Source organism: Uloborus diversus, chromosome 10 (assembly GCF_026930045.1).
Source record: "Uloborus diversus isolate 005 chromosome 10, Udiv.v.3.1, whole genome shotgun sequence".
NCBI lineage: Eukaryota > Metazoa > Arthropoda > Arachnida > Araneae > Uloboridae > Uloborus > Uloborus diversus.
The window spans coordinates 23,299,105-23,320,962 of record NC_072740.1 but is presented as its reverse complement, the minus strand read 5'-3'; the positions used below and the strand labels follow the sequence as shown (position 1 = coordinate 23,320,962).

At 33.4% G+C, this 21,858-nt stretch overlaps 1 protein-coding gene across 3 annotated transcripts in view; it reads right to left on the bottom strand.

Annotated features, from left to right (window-relative positions):
• LOC129231590 (transcription factor 12-like) overlaps positions 1-21,858 on the bottom strand; it is a 153,185-nt gene that overhangs the window by 36,265 nt on the left and 95,062 nt on the right. For all 3 annotated transcript variants that reach the window (XM_054865951.1, XM_054865949.1, XM_054865950.1), the window contains 3 exons: positions 6,018-6,102; positions 4,590-4,744; positions 403-639 (listed from right to left, as the gene is read on the bottom strand). In XM_054865951.1, coding sequence (XP_054721926.1) covers positions 403-639; positions 4,590-4,744; positions 6,018-6,102 — 477 coding nt within the window. The remainder of the gene's footprint in view (positions 1-402; positions 640-4,589; positions 4,745-6,017; positions 6,103-21,858) is intronic.

Here is a 21,858-nt window from a genome sequence, read left to right as displayed (position 1 = left end):
AAATAGTGATATGGTATTCTTTAGAAATGAATAAAATGAATAGCAAACATATGCAGTTTCATTTAGCAGACATTATCTTCATATACTAAACACGCCCTTAGGTCTCCATCGGCAAAAGGCAACCAACATCACAGCAGCAAAGCACTTCCTGCAGAGAACAGCTCCAGAACATTAGTTTTTCTTTCCCAAACATTAGACAAAAATATTTCATTGATTTGCATCAGGATTTTTAGAAATTTACCTGTGTTATAAATGATCAAATATCTTAAAACAATAGTTAGTAGGAACTATATATATATATATATATATATATATTTGGTAAGATCTCAGCTTGAGAGGAAAAAATGATATTTTAAAATGAAAAGAGAAATAAAAGTGATTTCAATAGAAATCATAACTTACAGATGCAAGAGCTTTTCCTAACGTATCCCCAGTCTGTGTTGGTTGAGCACCTCTATTTACAAGTGGATCAGTGGAACTTAATGGACTTGGGGGACTTGTAGTTTGGCCATAAAGAGGAGAGGCAGATGAATGGGCCATAGACGTTCTATGGCTGGACGGGTCTCTGAAGCTAGACATGGGTGGAAGACTATTGGCCATTAATGAAGGATCATGGCTTGTTGATGCTGTATTATAACCCTAAAAAAAAGAAAAACAAATTAGCTTTAGGAATTTAGAGTCAATATTGAAGGTTTCAAACAGTTTGCACAATAAAGTGAAAAAAGACACTCCATAACATTAAAAGGAGAGGACCAAAATATTTTTTTGTGTTAGTGTTATAGTTTGCTTAAACGGCAGTGAAGAAGTCGTATGTGTATTTAATCTAAGTTAAATTCGTTTTTTAAATTGAATTTCTAAGGTTGTATGCATCATAGGTTAACAATAAAAAACCATGCAAAAAATTCCTTGAAAAGAAATATTATTTATCTCTGTTTAGAGGTCCCCCCCCCCCCCTTCCATGAAGGGGAAAAAATAGAAAGGAGCCGGAGGTTTCAACATCCAGGAGTCGGCCATTTTCCCTCCAACACTGCAGCCCTAGTTTATAACAGTTTTTTAACTTTCAGAAGTTTTATTAGAGACCAAGTAAGCAGTTAATAGTGTAAGAAAATATTTTTCCTTACTTTTCTAATTTTATTTAAATTCTTAAAAACAGCAAAACTTTCCATTCCACCAAAACAACCCATATTTAAACAACCCATATTTAGTCAGTTTAAAATCATACCCAGATCTAAACTTATTTCAAGTAAATGACATTGAAAACACATTAATTTTTGCACAAGTTTGGCCATTTGCTTCTACATGTGAAGAAGTACCTGAACTTGAATGAAAATATGCAAACATATTGGTCTGCATTATGGACATGATTTGAACATTTCCAAACCAAAAACTCTAGTTCCTGTTATAAATGCAAAAAGATAGTCGAACTCGCTTATAACGAGCCCCGATTCAACGAGAACCATGGTTGTCCTATTTTGCCCACCCCGGAAGAAACACCAGAAAAAACCGTCCCGGACAAAATATCATTTTGTCCGCTTCATCAATAAACTGAAAGTTTTGAGTTTACCTTGAAGCTTGACTTGAAGTGTGAAAATAATAAATAATTATATACATTTTTCCTATTCAAGTAATTTTAATATAAAAATAGCATACATTAATCTGTATATAAACACTTGATTGTAAAATATTTTAAAGTGAAAATATAAAAAAGTAAGATCAGTTGAAGTTTATGTAAGTGTGTTAATAAACCAAATGAGTGTTAAAATAAATTATAATGCAGGTGACAGCATTTATGAAACAAGCACATCAGCTGTAAATTTTAAGATATTTATCTGTGATATGGAGATTTATTGGCCATAATACGTGCATTTATAAAATTAAAAAGTAGAAATAAAAAGTTTTTAAAGGTTAGAGTTTCAAAACATTAAAAATCATATTAAAAAAAAAAGAAGAAAAAAAAAAGAAAAACTACTTGATATTAATGAAAGAAATGTTGGCATGAAGTGAAATCTGTTCTTGCAATACAAATACAGATGTGATAATCAGCAACAGGCTCTGACTAGGCTGTTCCTGATCAATTTATTAGTCCCCAATGAAGATTAATGGCCTTTTTAAAGCTATCTACCCTCTTGCCTATTATAGCCTCTTCCGGTACACTGTTCTGTGTACCCACAACCCTACTTAAGTAGTAATTTTTCTTAATTTGTATGACATTAACATATCCATAAAATATGCTGAGTACATAAATATATTACTATGGGGTGACATCAATAAAATCTCGAAAAATATAACAGTTATAAAATAGTTTTAGTTTATAAATCTTTGTTTTGTATGTATGTCTCCAAGCATTTCATTTGACTTTTGCATTGAGTTTATTTTCTACTATTGTATATAATATTCTAATCATGCCAAATTGCTTATTCACATTGTTAAATTTTATTACTTTTAAATAAATTATGATCTAAAATTAGTTGCACCAATGTGTAATTAAATTTTTTTTTTAGATTTATGAAATTCTAAAGCTAATGATTCTATTTTAATTAAATGATTAATTCATAATAGAAAATATATTAGAATAATATACTAATATTATTACACCATAACAATAAATTTATGTATGTATAATCAGTTTATTTTTCATTTCGTCCAGTTTCTTCTGGCGTCCTGGACTTTTTACAAAAAAGTGGACATGATAGCAACCCTGACGAGAACCCGGATTTAGCGAGGAAATCAGAAATACTTTTTTGGTACAATGTTAAGTCTATGGGAGCATAACTCGCTTTTAACAAGCAAACCCCGCTTAAAGTGTGCAATATTTTTCGATTCATTAAATTTCTATTGAGTTCCAGCTCAGCTTAGCCTTTTTTCGTAAAATTTCTTTAACATTTCAAAGTTAACAAAAGTCAGTAATAAATCATAAATCCTGACAACAAGCGATGACAGCACTTTTTCAATTTATGGAATAAAGAAACATTTAAAAATTACATGTGTATATATGTATATTCCTTAAAAACAATGACATAAGAAAGACATATTCAGACAATTCAGGACAAAGTGAAGTAACCTACTGCTTTGGTAATGTACAGTGATTAAGAAGAATAAGAAAAAAGCAACTATGATAAATTTTTATGTTTTCTTTTACAAACTCTCTTTTTACCAGCACTCAGTTAGAACGAGCAAATATCAAGGTCCCTTTGCGCTTGTTATAAGCGAGTTTGACTGTAGTACATTTCAACATACAGGGTGGTCATAATAAAAATGATCCTACTTAAAAGTTGTTTATAGACAAAAGTATAGTTCAGAAATTTATGAAATTTGTGTTCAACATAATGAAGGGGAAGGTACTAGATTGAGCGAATAAAAAAGATAGTTCAAAATCTCGCCACCAGAGGGCGTTTTTAACAAACTTCATTATTTCCTGGTCATTAAACCTTGATCCACTTGACTTTGAGCTTTATAGACATCTGAAACATCTCGTAAATCGTGATAATCCAAGAATTTTACCTGATATTAAATACAGCAGATCACATGTTCATAGCATTTCCCAGAGCATACCGTATCCAACTGTAGAACATGCTACCTCACAATTCCAGAAGGTAGATGAAAATGATAGCCATGACTTTGAACATGTTCTGTTGAAAGATTTGTTTTAAAACTACTGCAAATGTGTAACGCATAAAAAGTGCCCTGTGGCGGCAAAATTTTGACCTACTTTTTTTATTCACTCAAACGAATTCCCATCCCTTCAATATGATCTTCACAAAATTTTGTTAATGTCTGAGCAATAGTTTCATGGCTAAACAACTTTAAAGTAGGGTCATTTAATTATGGACACCCTGTATATAAGTACAATACAAAAAATATAAGAAATTAAGGTACAAAATATTATTATTATTTATTTATTTATTTTGCAAGCAACTTTTCTTATCCATTCATTTTAAGATAGTAGATTTTTAAAAATGCATAGTTACGTGCAGTGGTGCTAAAAAAATCTTATTGAATATTTGGAAAACTGGTAGCTTGAAAAGCAAGCTAAACAAACTAGGATTTGGGCATTTTAAGAGAAATGTTTTATGTTTGCTGACATAGTTTGCAACATGGACAATTTTTCATTTGCATTTCTATCACCAAATAGAAATTTAATCTGGACAGAAATAAAAAAAGAAGAAAACATCAAATGGACCAGGAAATGATAACAGCAGATTTTGTCTTCGGGTCAGATTGGCAAATCAGTGAAAAAATGGAATTTCTAATTAAAAATATAAAAATAGAGCTTTGGATTTTTTTTAGTAAATGAATAGCAGATAAAAAAAAATTTAAAATTTACATTATGAAATGAAAATAAAACAATGAACAGATCTTAGTTTGCATGAGTGAAACTGAAGAAAGTATTAGGAGTTTTTCTTCATTGTAGTCACTAACTGGCTAAAATAGTTAACGAATTTTTACAATTGCTGGACAAATAGTTATGTTTTTCAACGAACTCGCTAGTTGTCATAATCATCTTCTCTTAAAAAGTCACGCTTTCAGTCTACAATAACAGCAGTGTGAATGTGATAATTTAATAAAAGTAAAGAACATTAAATTTTTACCATTGGCTCAGGAGGAAGATGCATTGTGGAAAAGGCAGATGATGTAGGTGGTGGGTGTGTTGCAGGGATACCAATCACAGAATTTGCATAAGAATAGGAAGAGGATTGCAAACTTGAACTTGTAGACCATGGATCTTGATTAGGATGTGGCCCATCTGCAAAAAAATATCATTTGAATAATATTCAAAAACAACTCCAAAGATACTGGATAAAAACCTAACTTTGAACTTGTCGTGGAATGGATTAAATGTTTCACAATCAAGGAAAGTGGTTCTTTTTATTCTTAATCATAAAATAATTTAAGATAATAAGAAAAAAAAAACCAATGCTCTTCAATTTCGGACTGACCATTTGAAATTTACACATTTTGAAGTATGTTGAAAGTGTTTAGCTTCTACCAACCAACCAAAAAAGTTCATTGGCAGAACTCCAACAATATGTGCACCTAATTTTGGAAGCATTGCTCTAACCCAACGGTTCACAACCTGAGGGGCGCAGCAAACTGGGGGGGGGGGGGGGGGGGGGACAGGAATAACTTCAAGGAACTACTTGTATTGAACCAAATATGTGGGGGTGGGGGGAGGAAGTACGCCCCTCACACCAGTGTTCAAAGGTGGGTCAGAGCAGGTTGTGATTTATGGTCATGCCAAAATCTCATTTTATGTAAATTTCCAGATGGTAGAATTTCTCAATTCAACAAACTCATTAAACTGCATCTACACGCACAAAACTACCATATTATTCAAGAATTGTTTGAGCAGTTAATACTGAAAATTAAAGCAAACAACTTCCGTAGGAATTGTAATTCTTAGAGAAATATTTAGAAAATGCTCTCAATTATCCTATGTTTTTTACATTAAATCACCTTTCCGTTTTTGAACATAGTGAACTGAGGAAAAAAAAAACAAACATTTTATTCAAAAATATTTAATAATAAAAATAATAATAATGAGTGATGTAGGAATTCTTCACTAACAGCGTACTGTGGTGGAAACAAACTCTGCGTAAATGTAACAATTTCTTGTCTTACTACTTAATCTACCCATGAAAAAATGAACTCTTTCAACAGCCTTCCCTCTCTTTATCAAAAGCAGACAATAACTGCTTTTTAACCGACTTTAAAAAGGAGGAAGTTATAGAAGACCAAATGAATTTAATTTCTTCTTTGCAATAAGAATCCAACGTGGTTTCAACTGCAGCAAATTCAGAGGAAGAAAAAAATTTGTTTTTTCAATAGACTATTAAATGACTTTTCCAAAGAAATTCTTTCACTAATTCAGTAGTTCCAAATTTAAAGCACACCATTCTTTCACTTAAGTTTTGAGAGAAGGCTAAAGCCATAATATATTCATATGTGTACCATAACAAGTCACAATGTAATAAAGGGTTAGTACAAGAATGTGTTACATGAAAAAATATTTAACCTACCAATGAAAAATGCATCTGAATAAGGGCCCGGCTTAGAAGAATTAAACCTAGACGTATCTTGGTCAAAACCTTCAGAGCCGAATGGCTGAAAGGAAAAAAATACATACAGTACACATTGAAAAAAAGTTGAAAATCACAAAATATATGTACGAAAACTATAATTACGTCAAGTTTTACATTCGTCATACATCATCGGAAACACAAAATATGGTAGAAAACTCTCAAAGTTTCTAGGTATAGGGGTAGCGGCACCAGTCACAAGACATGCTTAAGACATCGCTCTCAAGTTAACTCAATTTTCTGAACCTTTAAACTATTTTTCTCTCATGCAACAACATTTCATCTAATGTTTGGCTGCTTCTGGATCCTCTGAATTAGTTAACTCTATCTTTATTTGCTAAATTTCGAAAAAAGTTCTGACCCCCCCCCCCCTCCTCCCTCCAGCAACAGACACTGAAAAAAACTGATGATACCTAGCAACAGAAAGGGTGAGGAAAGGATGTGTAACAAGACCAAATTCGCTTTTTCTCTTCAAAATGGGCAAACGTTTTTAATTTTTAGAACTCAAGTCTTATTAAATTCAAATGAACATAAAACACCAGCAGTTCATAACTTTCCACAACCTTGTAAATACCAACTGGTTCATAAAATTCACTCTGATAATACTACATGTCTGCACCCTATTCATGGGTCACAGCACCATCATTTTTACTCGCCTAAAAGTCTTATTATTTAAATCCAAACTTATGACTGTCTGTCATTGTCTGTTACTGGTGACCTTACCCTACTTCATGGCATTACACCAGGGATGGATGAGAAATTTAAATCAGCCCTATTTAAATCGTAAATAAGAAGATTATTTAAATCAGTTGACTTAAAAAAATCATTGATTTAAATCATGATTTTTAAACATTGAATTTTTGAAGCTAGAACTTTTACCTATTTATAAACCTGTTTCGATGGAGCATGTACACACAGTAGAAAGTCCCCTATCCAGAATCAGTGGGACTTCACCAAGTCTGTTTAACAGATTTTTCGAAATAATAGGCCTCCCGTGTAAACAAAGATCAAAACAAGTATTATACAATGCAAAAAAAAAAAAGATCTATAGTGATTTTGTCATTTGATCAATATTTTATCAGCGAAAAGATGTTAAAAGTACATGTGATTATCCAAAGCGTAACTCAAAACTAAAATAATTAGCACTCACTTGATAAAAGGTAAGTTTATTCGCTTTTTCCCAGCTGGCTAAGTAGTCGCAAAGTTAAATTGCAGCTAATCATTTAGAAAAGCTTCAAAAAAAAAAAAAAAAAAGCAACAATAACCTATTTAGGCAGAAGAAAACTCGCCTGTCCTTAGGAGTAATCAATTATTCACAAAAGTATTAAAAACAGAAAAAAATAAAAATAACAATAATCCAGATAAGCTAGAAAAATACAACTTGCCCAACAATCTCCCAAAATGAAACAAAATGCCAAAAAATAATAATACCCTCACCTTCTTAGCTTATCAATTTGATTCTCGCTTTGTGGAAAAAATGTGACCGATTTGGGAATAAAAGAATCTTTTACATTTGCAAATGAAATGTACACCTCTGAAATAATACCTGATCTCTGAGAAAATTCGATCCTTTCTGTGAATTCCCTTTTATTGAAGATGCACTAAGTAAGATTTCCCTATTTCATGGGTGGAAAAGTGACTTTTCCTCCAAGTAAGAATAAGAATGGAAAAATTGATCACCTGAACCAGGCAGTTAATAAATTGAAGCAATGAGAAGCAAAGGGATGTAAAAGAACTAATCAGAGTTTTGAGTAAATTTTGTTTTAAGCAAGGGCGCCCATATGGGGGAGGGGGTGGCAAGTGGGGGCTCAAGGCCCCCCCGCCCCTTTGAAATTAGAATTTCTTTGCTTTTAGTACTTTTTTCTTTGCAAAAATGTAAAAACATTTCCTTCTCTAGCAATTAATGAATAAGTTATTAAAAATCAAATTTTAATAACTCTAATCCGTACTGAAATCTGTTTCTATGGGGAAAATATCCTGCTAAACTATGTGGGAAATATCTGAGCCCCCCCCCCCCTAAAATTTTGCATATGGGCGCCCTTGGTTTCAAGGTTGGCTTTTGATAAATTTTTGTTCTAAATCATGCTGTACAGCAGCACCTACTAGGGCTACTAGCACTATATCTTGCTCCAAGACAGAGGAGAGGTCCATCTACCATTTGTACTGGTTAACTCCAAATTTTTAATTTTGTCACTTACAACCCTTTGCTTCTCACTGCCTCATATGGATTATTGCAATTTAAAGTAAGAAACAGCCTTGGAAATGACAAAACATAAATGACATTAATCAAATGATAGTTGAAAAAACTCCATAAAAAATAAAAATTATTGTGGTTAGTTAGCCTTTAGTTTAATTGTCCGAATTCAAATGAAGCACCATTTATTTAAATTATGATATGGATGATTAATAAAACAAGTAGAAAACCCACTATTGCAAGTAAATATTTTCTACTGATGTATGAATTATTCTCGTATTTATTTTTTAGTCATTTGAATTTTTAATACATATAAAACAAAGAATTAATTGATTTAGACATCTAACTTGAACAATTTGTTAGTATCAAATAATACACTGAAACTTACTTAAATTTTGAAAAATTCTATTCAAATGTTTTAAAAAAAATCTATTTAAATTAAAAAATCCAATCTTTTTGGATTAAAAAAAATCGCAATTTTTATGACTAAGGAGTACATTTTCAATGAATAAAATTGGGTTTATATTATAATATTGCAGCTAATAAACAAGGAAATACTTTACGATGAAAATTTAATTCTACTTTATCAGCTGCCAAATTAAGAACACACTGCACAATTGTATTCTATATTAGTTAAATCAAAAGATTTTTCAATGTTACAACGAACTAGACGTATCAGGTCGTTTTAAAACGTTGTTGTTTTGAAAATGAACATTCTTAAAGTAATGAAAATCAAGTGTAGTAATAGAACTCATGATCGGAAATGTGCAATTTTTGCATTCCTGTATAGAAGAGGCCATTTTAGCTAGCGCAATATTGTTGTAAAGGGTTCAGTTTCGCGACTACGATTTTTGCAAAGGGTTCGTTTCTGTGAATGGGAGCTTTGTTAATTACTGCTAGCATTTGAAACACATTAACATATAAGTATCACTTTTAATTTTTTATACCCTTGTTATATTTTAAGAGCATTAAAATGATCTCGAAATATCAAATGCTCAACTTTCTGGAGTTCGGGGTTTAACGTGTAATCTAGCGTTTACTGACCTGAATACAGATACTACAGGATAATTATTTTAATGTGTAGTACAATAGACATAGCTGTAGGCAAAATATAGAAGGTGGAAGAAATTCGGTAAGGAAAAAATACAATAGAGCGAGAACGTTTAATTCGGCAGATTTTGAAAATCGCAGTTCCAGCTTTTTCAGTCTTAACATCGATGTATTCCCCCCCCCCCCTTTTTTTTTCTTGGCACTAATCTTTCGATTTAATAAGGATTACAGTTCAATATCCAACGTAGGTTGCCCAACCCACATCGTGTATCATAAGTTTAAAATGCAGATAAAAATACTACTAACACGATGTTATACGGTTGTCTAAGCAAAAGGAAGCAAATCATAGGGTTGTCGCAAATTTGAAGCTTCAATTATTGAGAAGTTTTCTGCTGATTATTTAAAGTAGAAGATTTAATTTTCTCGCAAATGAAGCTAATTGAGCTAAATATTCGACATTTTCTCAGGAAAAAGATAATGTATTGCTTCTGCAAAATTGCAAAAAAAAAAATAAAAAAAAAAAAAAAAAAAAAAAACCCTGCAGGGATTTTGCTGATTTCTGTAAAATTGAAGATAGCTGAAAATAATCTGCAGAATTACTCAAACTTCATTGCGACAACCCTATCTATCAATTGCACACTTTAGCTTTGACAACCCTATACTATCGTGTTTGTAATATTTTCTCCTACATTTTTATTTATAATTTCTGAAGAAAGGTCAAACTAAGTCGGATCTAAGACAATTATAAAATCGCAAGAATGTACTGCATTAATTATTTTTTTCGGCAAGAAATTTTTTTTTAAAAAGCGCGCGATTCTCACGATCGGGAGCTCTCTCGGGAACACTGTGGGGCATTAATGCAGAGAAGTTCTTGAAATCAATTCTATATAGGAGAAAAAATAAGTTGGAACGGTCCACAAATTCAACATCTAAATTAATTATAAGACAATTATACATTTTTTAATAACGTTATCGATAAATATAGACAACTGGGCTCAATCATGCTGGGAGTGGGATCAAGTATAATATGAAAAGTAACGCCCTCCCCTCCGACATAAAACAGTCGATTTCTCAGGGGTAAAATTTTTAAGCGTTTTTTATTTATTTTTTTTTAATCTCATTTGGGCCTCTCCTAGCATTTGAGGGGTGTGCACCATCACCCGTGGGGAGCTGGGCACCCCTGGATTTCTTGAAATACATTGAGACTTGTCTATCAAACATTCATAAGTAACCGGGATTCCATTGGGTCTATGTCGCTTTTAAGGTTTAAAAAATAATAAAATAAAATAACGGCGAAATCTTTTACACCCGTTGAAAACAGTTCTGGCTTTAACATTTTTTTTTTTTTTTGAATGTTTTGCTCTTCAAAAGGAAAGCAGATACCGTGAGCGCCAAAAGAAAATACAATCGAGAAGAAAAGGGGGAAAAAAAAACGTACATATCAGTCAAACATCATGAAGGTTCACCGATCTTCCTAAGGCGAAGAAAGCTTGAAGAATTAGTTTTGAGCTGCTAAGAGCCGTTATTATCATTCATTGAGGGAACAATGATTTTTCGTTTGAGCAAATGTTTTGACTACTCTTCTTAGTTACGTGCTTAATGTACAAATCTATTTCAAAGTTCATCTTTTTAAGTCTATTACTAAGTAAAAAACTTGCCCTAGTTTAAAAAAGCATTCGGAAATGTAGTTTTCGTACTCGTATGCGAGAATAATCAATTGTACGAACATCCCCCCTCCCGATAGAAGGGGAAAAAAACTAAACAAACTGAAAAATCCATTAAAAATTTTCATGCGTTCTTTTTGGCCTCGAAACAGAATTTTGACAAAATTACGAAATTCGTAATAAAAAAAACTGATTATTCACAATTTCGACAATACAGAAATGAATCCTTCACAAAAATCAAGATTGGGGGGAAAAAAATTAAAAAAAAAAAAAAAAAGAGATTAATTACAAAAATTCGTACGTAAAACCAAACTCTTCATAAAAATCGCGAGCACAAATATGACTTTAATACTCATCTTGTCTAGAGGCTGGGGCGGATCCAGAATTTTTTGATTTCAGTAGCCAGTAAAGTAGAAGTAAAACAAAGTTAAATTTGAACCCTCTTCAAACTATCGGACATGTTGCATATTAATTTATATTTTTTGACACTGTATTAAATTACCAATAGATGTACTCTAATAAAGATCATTATCGTAAGAAATATAATTCGCAATTTATTTTACTGTATAATATGCTGCAGATTAGACAGTCAAATTTTTCAAATAAAATTACACATTTTTTATATTTAATGTGTCAGTAAAATGTTCATTTCAATTACAACAAGAAAGTTGTTGAACATTGTTGCATTAAAAATTTTATTCAACAAGGTTAAAAGAAATAAGTACAAATATGCAAAACATTTCAGACACGTTTAAGAGTTTGCAGGTAAAAGGAACAACAAGCGGCTTTTACACTGACCAAAGATGTTACCTTTTGGAAAACATGCTATTAAACAGCAAGTTTCGCTATTTTTAAATGCGTACTTCTACCCTTTTAAATTTTCCAGCCAAATTTGAGCGTTACCTTGTACTGACATAATTTAAATTTTTTAATTGAATTTCTTCATATTTTCCTTAATTAGATCTGCAGGGTCATTCACCACTTACGTTTCTAGTTTCCACAAAACCACCAAAATATTCCTTGATTTTGTTTAAACGCATATCCAAGCATCAAATGGTAAGATTCAATTCTCGTTAATGCCAGCATCGGTGGCTTTATCCGCTAAGAAAATAAAAAACGAACTTGCTTTGAAACTGTCGTGGGAAGGTTCTGCGCAGTATCTACAAAGAAGAGTTTTTGAGAAATTTGAAAAAGAATCGCGTTTTGTATTCCATACTAACAATGGGGAAATATTGAAATTAGACCTTTTTTTCGTGCTTTATTTTCAGCGGAAACCGAATAATCAAGCTTGATTAATTTAACTAATGAACTATAGATGACAAAAATGCAAAAGAATGAAAGAAGAAAAATTTGCAGATACAGTCGGACCCCAATTTAACGAATTCAACGGGACCGAAACTTTTATACGTTAAATCGGGGCTACGGCTATTCGTAATATCGGGGTGTGGATAAAAAATTAAAAAACTGCCCTTACCTAATCAAAAACCCCTAATAAGAAACGGCCCAAAAATATCCATAATTAGAAAATGTACCCTTTTTATTCACCATTCCCTTACTGAAATTTTCAACTGCTGAGTAATAGATGTTTGACAATTTCCTTGATACTCGAAATAAGTTCTCTTTCGACTTTATGGAGAGAAGAAAATACCGTGTCTTTTGCAGCTTGCTGCATGATATGTTTTTACAGTTTCCAGGCCATGGAGAGAATTTGAAAAAGTAAGTTTTAATAGGAGTTTCATTATCGCCTTCTGCATCAGAATCGATAATCATTAGTTGCCCCCCTGCCCATCAAAAATTGCCGATTCCAAGAAAAGTCTTTTCCTGCTTCGGACAATATGGATATAGCATTTGTAAAACAATCCATTATTTCCTAACTCAAATTTACAAAAAAAAAAAAAAAAATCTGCTGTGAAAATAATTTGTTAATTCGGGGCTTATTGTTCGGTAAATAGGGGTTTTTGCTTTCATTTTAGTCGGGGAAAAAGAAAAATTCGCTACATCGCGAAATTCGTTAAATAGAGGTTCGTTAAATCGGGGTCCGACTGTACAACGCTTTACCTTCCCACGGTAGCAGGCTTCAGTACATTTTTCGCTACCAGTTCCCAGCCATTTTAATTTCTGTTGATTCACAAATAAAATTTGCATCTCGAAGATCATTTATATTTTAATGGAAAGTGTTTCTCATCACAAGGGGGTCAGCTGAATCTTTGAGCCTTCCCTGAATCCGCCCTTGTCTAGGGGTGAGAACAAGAGGAGAGGGTGGTGGAAATTTTGCCAAGGGGTACCGTCAGTTCTGGGACAGAACTAGCAGAGACACCCCGAACTTTTGGAAGGTTATCACGTGACCCCCCGTGACCTCCCACCGGGCAGCTATCTAAAATATCAAAGTGCTCAAAATCGCGAATAATTTTGCTTGTCTTCAGGTTGTCATTCACTTGCAGCATGTGAAAGCGTTAAATCTTGGAAAACATCAGTCACCAAAAGATATATATCTTACGTAATGAAGAGCGCATTTGCGAAAGATCATAGTTAACATACAGAAGAAATATGAAGGCAGAAATTGCTAGTCTGTAGAAACACCTGTTGAAGGTCAGCAATCACGCACGTTTTCGCTAGCAAACAGAAAACATCGCGGCATAATTGCAAATGCTGAAAATTTTAGATACAATGAAAGCGGCAAAGTCTCCGAAAATTCGGTGGAAATTATCTTAGTGTTTACTCACGGTTGCATGGAAGTTTTTTAAGCAGAAAAATTTGCAAAATTTAAGTTCCACGAATGAAATGGCCCAGCCTGATTTTCTCAGAGTCACAAACCTAGAAGGATAGTGGCACAACTAAAAAAGTCAAAACTCCAAGTATGTATTGGGGACTAGCAAACATACCCAGAGTTGCCAGAGGCAGTAATAATATTGAAAAAAAAATTTATACTTTGTTTTAAATTTTAGCTGTGCTAACGATTTCACTCTCGTTAATAAGACAACAATTTAAATAAAAAACTATTTTAAGTACATCAAGCTATGGTGTATAAAAAATGAAATACCTTTCTCAACATCTATATTTTCAGTTAAATAAGAAAATCGAAAAAAAAAAAAATATTTTTCAATGAACAATAATTGAAAACCCTTGATTTATAAATTAATGAATTTTTAAATAAGTCGGGTAATAAATGCTGAAAATCTTCTCGCCGGCAGCCGGTTTCGAACCCGAGACTCAAGGGTTGCTGGCCCAGCGATTTGCCGACTAAGCTGTTTGAGCAACAAAAGTTCGAGCTATTGATGAAACAAAAAATGCATCATGATTATTATTGATTTTATTTCAATTTATTGCTGCTCCACTCCTATTAGTCATAGCGTGATGTTATATAGCCTATAAGCCTTCTTCAATAAATTGACTATTCAACACAAAAAGAATTTTTCAATTCGAACCAGTAGTTCTTAAGATTAGCGCGTACATACAAACCCTTCAGCTTTTTTTAGTACTATAGATGTAACTAGTAGCGCATATTGGCTTCGATGCGCCCCCTTCCACTAATAAGATTTAATTTTAATGGCGTTATTTTTTCAGAGTGCGCCCCCCCCCCCCAACGCGCCGCGGGGGTTGCAGGGGTGCTATGTACGCCACTGGATGTAACGGTTTACAAATTAAAGTAAAAGTAAACCTAAATATTTTTATCTAACTGCATCATAACTGTCTTTACAAAATTCATTTCGTTTCTTTTTCTTTGAAAATTTTGTTTTTGAGCTGTGACAGTATTCTTATAGGTGTGCGACATTATTTACTGCAGCAAGACGTCTATTACAAGAACTAATTTAATTTTCACAATGCAGAACTTAAATCAACAGAGCTAACATTTCAAAATGTCATTAAAAGACTGACAAAGCTAACTTACTTATTCAACCAAATTCTGTTAAGTTTAATTTCATTATTTAAGAAACTGCGTACTTCAATAATGAAATCAACTTATAAAAAGACGGTACTATTGACAGGGATGCCACTGAGATATGGTCCTAAAATTGTCATTTTAGTCGCTTCTCAAATGAAAAATAGTCGCCAAACAAGAAAAATAGTATCAAAAATAGTCTCCCGTTAATTTTTAACTAGCATTAAAATTAAATCATGCAACATATTCTTGATGAATCTCAGCTGCATGGTATAAAAGAGGGATTACCTGGGGACAAGCGGAGTTCTCACCAGTTACACACAAATGATGTTTCTGACATGGTTTCATACCAAACTTATTTCAATAAGAATGTGAACGTTGTGCAGATATTAGAGACATTTATAAAACAACGAACACATTACAGCCGGTAACTACTTTTTTAAAATGTCTCAAAACATAAAAGTAAAAAACAAAAGTATTTGTTTTCTTTCAAGTACTTAGCCACTTTTCTGTCTTAAATGAAGTAACTTATCATTCCTACTATTCTGTATACTCATTAAACAAAGCAATTTTTTAAAAATTTTGCACTGTATGATACGTTTGATAACCCAAAAGTCTGTTACGAAACCATCTGCTGTCTATCATAATATCAATTGCAGTGCACTTTTCTATTTCAAAGCTTGCTAACACACATTAATTATTTTATAAGGTACAACAGACTATTAAATTAAAGAAATTATTAAACTCACAATCACGAGTGCATATAAAGCAAGCAAAAGTTTTTATTTACATTTACACACTTTAAAGTTTTACTTACATTTACAGCAAAATGAAAATAATGTAAAAAAATAAAATAAATAAATAAAAGACTGAATGGTTCATTAAATCACAAAAGCAATTCACTATCACTTTGCAGATAAAACAATCGTTAGCTTTTATTTACCTTTACACATTTAAGTTTTATTTACATTTACAGAAAAATGAAAATACAAATAATGAAATGAGTTGTATGAGTATGCTCTATGTTCATTAAATAACACCGTCGAAATATTGCAGCCTGCAGAGAAAAATATCAGGGTTGTCAGAATCAAGAGTAAAAAAGTCTGGTTTTCTCTCTTAAAACTTTGCTTTGCTATTCAATCAGTATTTTTTGAAATGAAATTAAGTGCAGTTTTTTTAAAATCTGAACGACTTCCTTCCGTACCAGGAAGTACAAGGTTGTAATTGACAACCACAAAAAGTAAAACTAATAAAAACAATATTCCCCTTCACGAGGGGTTATTGTATTCCTGTTAGCGAGAAATATGTATGCACCCCGTGCCTGATAGCCCCAGGAGAAAAAAAAAGGCAGTATTACTGTTCTAAGGTTTTACTTATCCTTGGTGATAAATAAGGCCGTGATAACCCATTTGGCAACTTTTTTTGCGTAATTTGGCAGACCTGAATAAATTTGAAATAAAAAAAGTTCGGCTGATAATACTTGAGAAGCTGAAGCTTTTTAATATTATTTTTTTTCCTTTTTATTTATTATTATTTTTTTAACATTTCCAATTTTTTTTTTTTACATTTGTCGTTTTTTTAAACATTTTAGTCGCTTTTATGCAGAAATAGTAGCAATTTTTTTTACAAAATAGACGTTTTTGTCTTAATTTAGGCTAAAACAGTCGTCATAGTCAGCAACTCTGCAAAATAGTCGCAATAGTCGCCAGTGGCAGCCCTGTATTGACTTTTAACGGTACTATTGTCAAAATTTAATAAGAAAAGTCGACCAATTTAACGAGTTTCAGCGAGTAATGGAAGATATCTCTCACACGTTTTTCAGATGGATGTCCCGCCACAAGTCGACGGTAAATCGATAGGCATCATTACTTTTTCGCCAAGTCTTTAAATTAGGCACTTTTCTTACAATTTCGGCAGACTTTAGACTTTATGTTTCGATAATGGAGGTACGAGAGCAAATTTTTTTTTTTTTTTCGTCAAAGAATTGTTTCAATTTGATCTTTCGATTGCTACCTATTCAACTTATTTTTCATGAATTCGCTATTCTGTGGTTCCCTGGTAAGATCCCAGACTCCATTGCGAAGTTTTACTCCGTCTCTCCGTTTAGTACGTCATTATTCAGATAACTCGTTTACTACGTTTCATTTAAAAAACTAGAAAAATGTACATTATCATATTGAACGCGTCAAATATGTGTCCAAATCGCGATTTCGCAAAATCCAAAAGCAGCATAAAGAAATATGGTGAATTTGACTTTGATTGATTAGTAAAATGCGTTTCGGCAGCAATTGATGGTCGAGATCATCAATGTCGTCGAAACTGTTACCCCGTCTAAAAGGCTTATTCTACTAGATTTATTTCAGATTAAATTTCACTTCATTCTAAATACATTAATGTAAAAAGTAATAATAATATTAATTATTATAAAAGGAAGATAAAAGAGCTGCGAGCCAAAAAAATTTAATACTAATAATACATACAATTGTCAGTTCAAATTTTCTTTACGTCCTAAAATATTTTGAATTTTACACCACTTTGACAGCTCGCTTTCATGTAAGTCAGTTGTTCCTATACCGTCAATTGCTTTTCTAGTTTATGAAACCAAAGATGCATACCATACTCCGTGTTCTAGAATGTTTTTTGAATAATGAAGGGACTTAGTTTTTTCCCCCTTTCTTCCGTTATTTTACGTACTTATTTATTTATCTATTTATACATTTGAAGATTAAACTTGACGCTTCTCCCATAGACGCTATATTAAACATTTTGTACCGACTAAATCAAAAAGTATGTTTATTTTCATAGTCCAAGTCAAACATTCTTTCAAACAGCCATCGCTTTATCCAAGTTTGATTTTTTTTTTTTTTTTTTTTTTGAAGTAATACGTCTGGTTCCGATAAATTCAACTTTCAAAGCGATTTCATTTCTTAAAATATGGCTGGTGAGAGCCGGATGCTTCGCTAATAACGTGCTGCGTTAATTATTGGCTTTATGCCAAACATACGGATGTCTTCTCCTTCTCCCAAAGTAGAAATGAACACCTCCACGGTCAAGCGTCTTGTTATCAGAACTGTTCTTCTTTTGGGTTCAAAAAATTTGAAGGCACGAAGATTGTTGCTACTTTTACTTTGAAGCGTTCGATATTTCAAACCAAAAAATTAAACACATTAAACAAACATAAGACGAGAATTAGATGTTGCAACAAAGATTTTCACGGCGAAAAATTCTATTCAAATCAGAGAGTAACATTCCGCCCCCACCCCCCTATTTTCTTTAACGGGCAGATACAAAGAAAGATTTATCCGTTTCAATGAACTACTTTAACTTCCATTTTAATTAATTTTGCTTTACATTTTAACATATTATTCGCAATGAGAAGTTGAATCTACTTTCGAGCTATTTTTCTTATTTTCAAGTGAAAGTAAACTATAGATAAAAAGATAAAATAACATAAAGAAAAAGATTGTCGCACATTTCGACATACAACGCGAGATTTATTTCCTCTTATGTTTCGTATATCGCATAAGAATTAAATACTGAGGGATCATCTACAAATGTTGTCAAGCTTTAGGGGGAGGGGGGAGAGGTTTCGTGGTAATTGTGTCAAGAAGGAGGGAGAACAAGAAATGTGACACCGCATATTTTGGTTGAAATAAAAATTCTGAATTACACTGGTAAAAAATTGCTTAGGACGGATGGCAATAGCAGCGTTAGCAACCACAAATGGAAGGCAAGGAAATATGGAAATTATCATACGTTCGGGAAACAGTAAGATGTCTTGTGAGTATGCAAATTTTAGACTCACGACGTTCCTGGTCACGTGATAGTGCTGATAAGCGATTTTAAGGATTGGGCGTGTGATGACCATTGTTGTTCAAAAGCAAAGTTTGACGGGAAAGAATCAATTCACGAACTTAACATTTTTCAGTATGTTTCCCGACGTGGCTGGCAACATCGAAGAAGGGCAGAAAAATGTAGACGTTGCCAGGGTGTTCGACGTCAGCCATATGGTTGTTTCGAGAGTTTGGAAAACATTTCAAACAAATGGAATGTGTAGCAAATGTCACGAGGGAGGTCGTGTACTCAATACGACGTCAGCAGAAGAATGGTACTTAGTGCTAGCAACGAAAAGGAACCAGCGCAACACAGCTAACGAGGTAGCAAAGCAATTTCCTGCTGCTACAACAAGCAAATATCCCGAAAAACTGTAGCCAGACGTTTGAATGCAGTAAGAATATACGCCCGTAAGCTTGTTTTGTACATCCCATTGTGTACAAGTCAGTGTTTTGCTCGTTTGTAATGATGTCTTCAGCATCGCAATTGAAGAGAAGTCGACTGGGCTTGTGTACTATTCTCAGAAAGCAGGTTCAGTCTGTCGTCTAATTGTGGACGACAACTAACCTGGCATGAGAGTGGTACAGTATACAAGCAGGCAAACATAAAAGAAAAGGACTAGTATCCTACAAGTTGTGTCATGGTATGGTTGGATTATGATCAATGGCCCTATGTCGCTCGTATGCTTCCAAACAAGAGTATGACGGCTAGTGATACATTAATGTTGTCCTACTGCCTCATTGTTCAAGTGTTTTGTGGTGCTGTGGGCGATAAATTCGTTTTCTTGGATGGCAACGTAACATGTCATTAACAATCGCCGTCCAGGAGTGTCTAGCTCACTCAAAATATTCAACCCATCTGATGGCCAGGACGTTCTATAGATCTGAATCATATTGAAAATGTTTGGGATACTTTGGGGAGCAGTCTTGCTGGTCGACAGCGCCCTCCAATAAGCAAGGACACCCTTATCCGCGACTTACAGAAGAATGGATAAATTACCCCAACAGCTGCTGGATAATGTTGTGTAAAGCATCACATGACGCGTGGAAGCTTGCATCGTTCTTCACGGTAGCCATATCCCATATTGACATCTTATGCCGGAACGCCTGGGGGTGGAATACATTTATTCACTTTTACGTATTCAGCCCAAAATGACAGTTTCGTCCTTTGAACACTTTTCAACGCCTTCTGGATTTCAGAGCACAATAAATTATCATCACTGCAATGTTCTAGAGTTCTGGCATTAGTTTATTTCACTTGGCATCGAATTACTCTTACTTTTTTATGCGCTACATAGCCCTTTGGAATCCGTCCTTAGCAATTTTCCACCAGTGTACAATGTTTATGTAGTATAGCGTGATACGTGACAAGGGGGAGTTAGTGAAGTGTGACGCTTTGTGACAAAAGAGGCAGGTCAAATATGCTGAAAAAAACATGTGAGATCATTTATGACCAGCCCCCTAGCGTCTTTTCTAACAGAACAACATAAGTCACGAGCAAAGAGAAATCATGCATTAATGAAAATACTAGGACAAATAAAATTTTATGAAAATAATAGTGCCAAACATTTCACTAGAGACTACCATAATATTTACCACAAAGTGATCTATCCTCAAAAATGATTTTATATAATGAAACGATAATGTTTTTACCACAGCCATCATTCTAACTGTACCGGATAAGAATCCACGATAGCGTTCATTAAGTTAGTGATAAGGATTATTCCCAGAGTTCATGACATTTTCCATGCGAGACACCAGTATAATAAACAAACTACTCATTTCACTTCATTGCTAAAGTATTTTGCTTATAAATTCAATTTCGTACTTATTTAACATCCATCAGATATGCATTCTGTCTTCCTAAGTACCGACTACTATTAAGCGAAGAAGGAAAGCAAACAGAAACCTGGGTTCAGCACAATGGTAAACAGGACATCGCTCCGAAAAATAAAAATCGTTCTATCCTCACCTTATCAGTCAGCGAAGACTTGCGTCGCGTGCCTATCTTAGTCAAGTCGACAAACACGAAACAGACCATAAGCTTCAATGATCAGTTAAGTGGCAAGTGGGCTTAGAGGAGGTTGACCATCGGTGCACTTTGCTTAAATAAGAATCTATCAAAGATGAGAGCACACATGACCTTCCAACATAAACAGTGGACAAAGGTTAGAGCTACTTTAAGAATTTATAACAAAACCTTGCAAAAATAAGCAACGTGGTAAACATTAGTTTATTTAATTAAGGATACGGTTCGTACACAAAGCATAAAAAATATTTCAACAAGATTCGGCGGTAGAGCAATTTTTATTCTAAGTTTTAGTTTTGTCTTCGAGATCCACCGTAAACAGCTTTTAAGCCAGTATTATATCACAATGAGCAACGCTATTGTTACGATACCGTGGAAATTCGTTACATCGTGCGTGTTGAGTTTATGGCTTTGAACCGAAACTGAACTGAAAAACTGACTCAAATGAATCATTCCTAAGAGCACCCTTGACCGGGGGGGGGGGGGACGTATATCACAAACAGCGGTTGAGTGAAAAACCATTTAAGAAACAAATAAATCCATTATTTCAGAAAGGGCATAAGTCCCATTTTTTGCAAAATTGAGTTAACTGTGGTTTTGCTATATTCCAATGCAGAGAAATCGACTAGTGTAGAAGGGAAGAGAATTCTTAGATAACAAAGCACTTTATTGTGGGGTCACAATTTTCATTTAGTGCAGAAGGGGTGTAAGTCCCGTACTTATGCCGATCCAAGAATTATTGAAATTCGCTGACAACTTTTTGAATTTTAAAGATATCGAGCTGGAATTTTACTATGAACTGCAGGATCTACTTGAGCTTTGGATTATGAAGGTTATAAATTGCTATCTTTCGCGCATTCACAGTGAAAAAATTCAATTGCTTTAAACGTTCATATTTCATCAAATTTTCAATATTTTAACTTTAAATTTTATTATTATGTTTCTCTTGTATGTTGTCAAATATCCTGAAAGTTTAGTAACGTTTGATGGAAAACTGCCGAAAGCCTTCACATAAAATATGTATTTTTTAAAGAAATGCTTATATCTCCATGGGTATAAGAGATACTTTCACGAAAATATAAATTCTACATAGTTCGTTAACTTATTTCTGAAATTTACAGCTTATTTCCA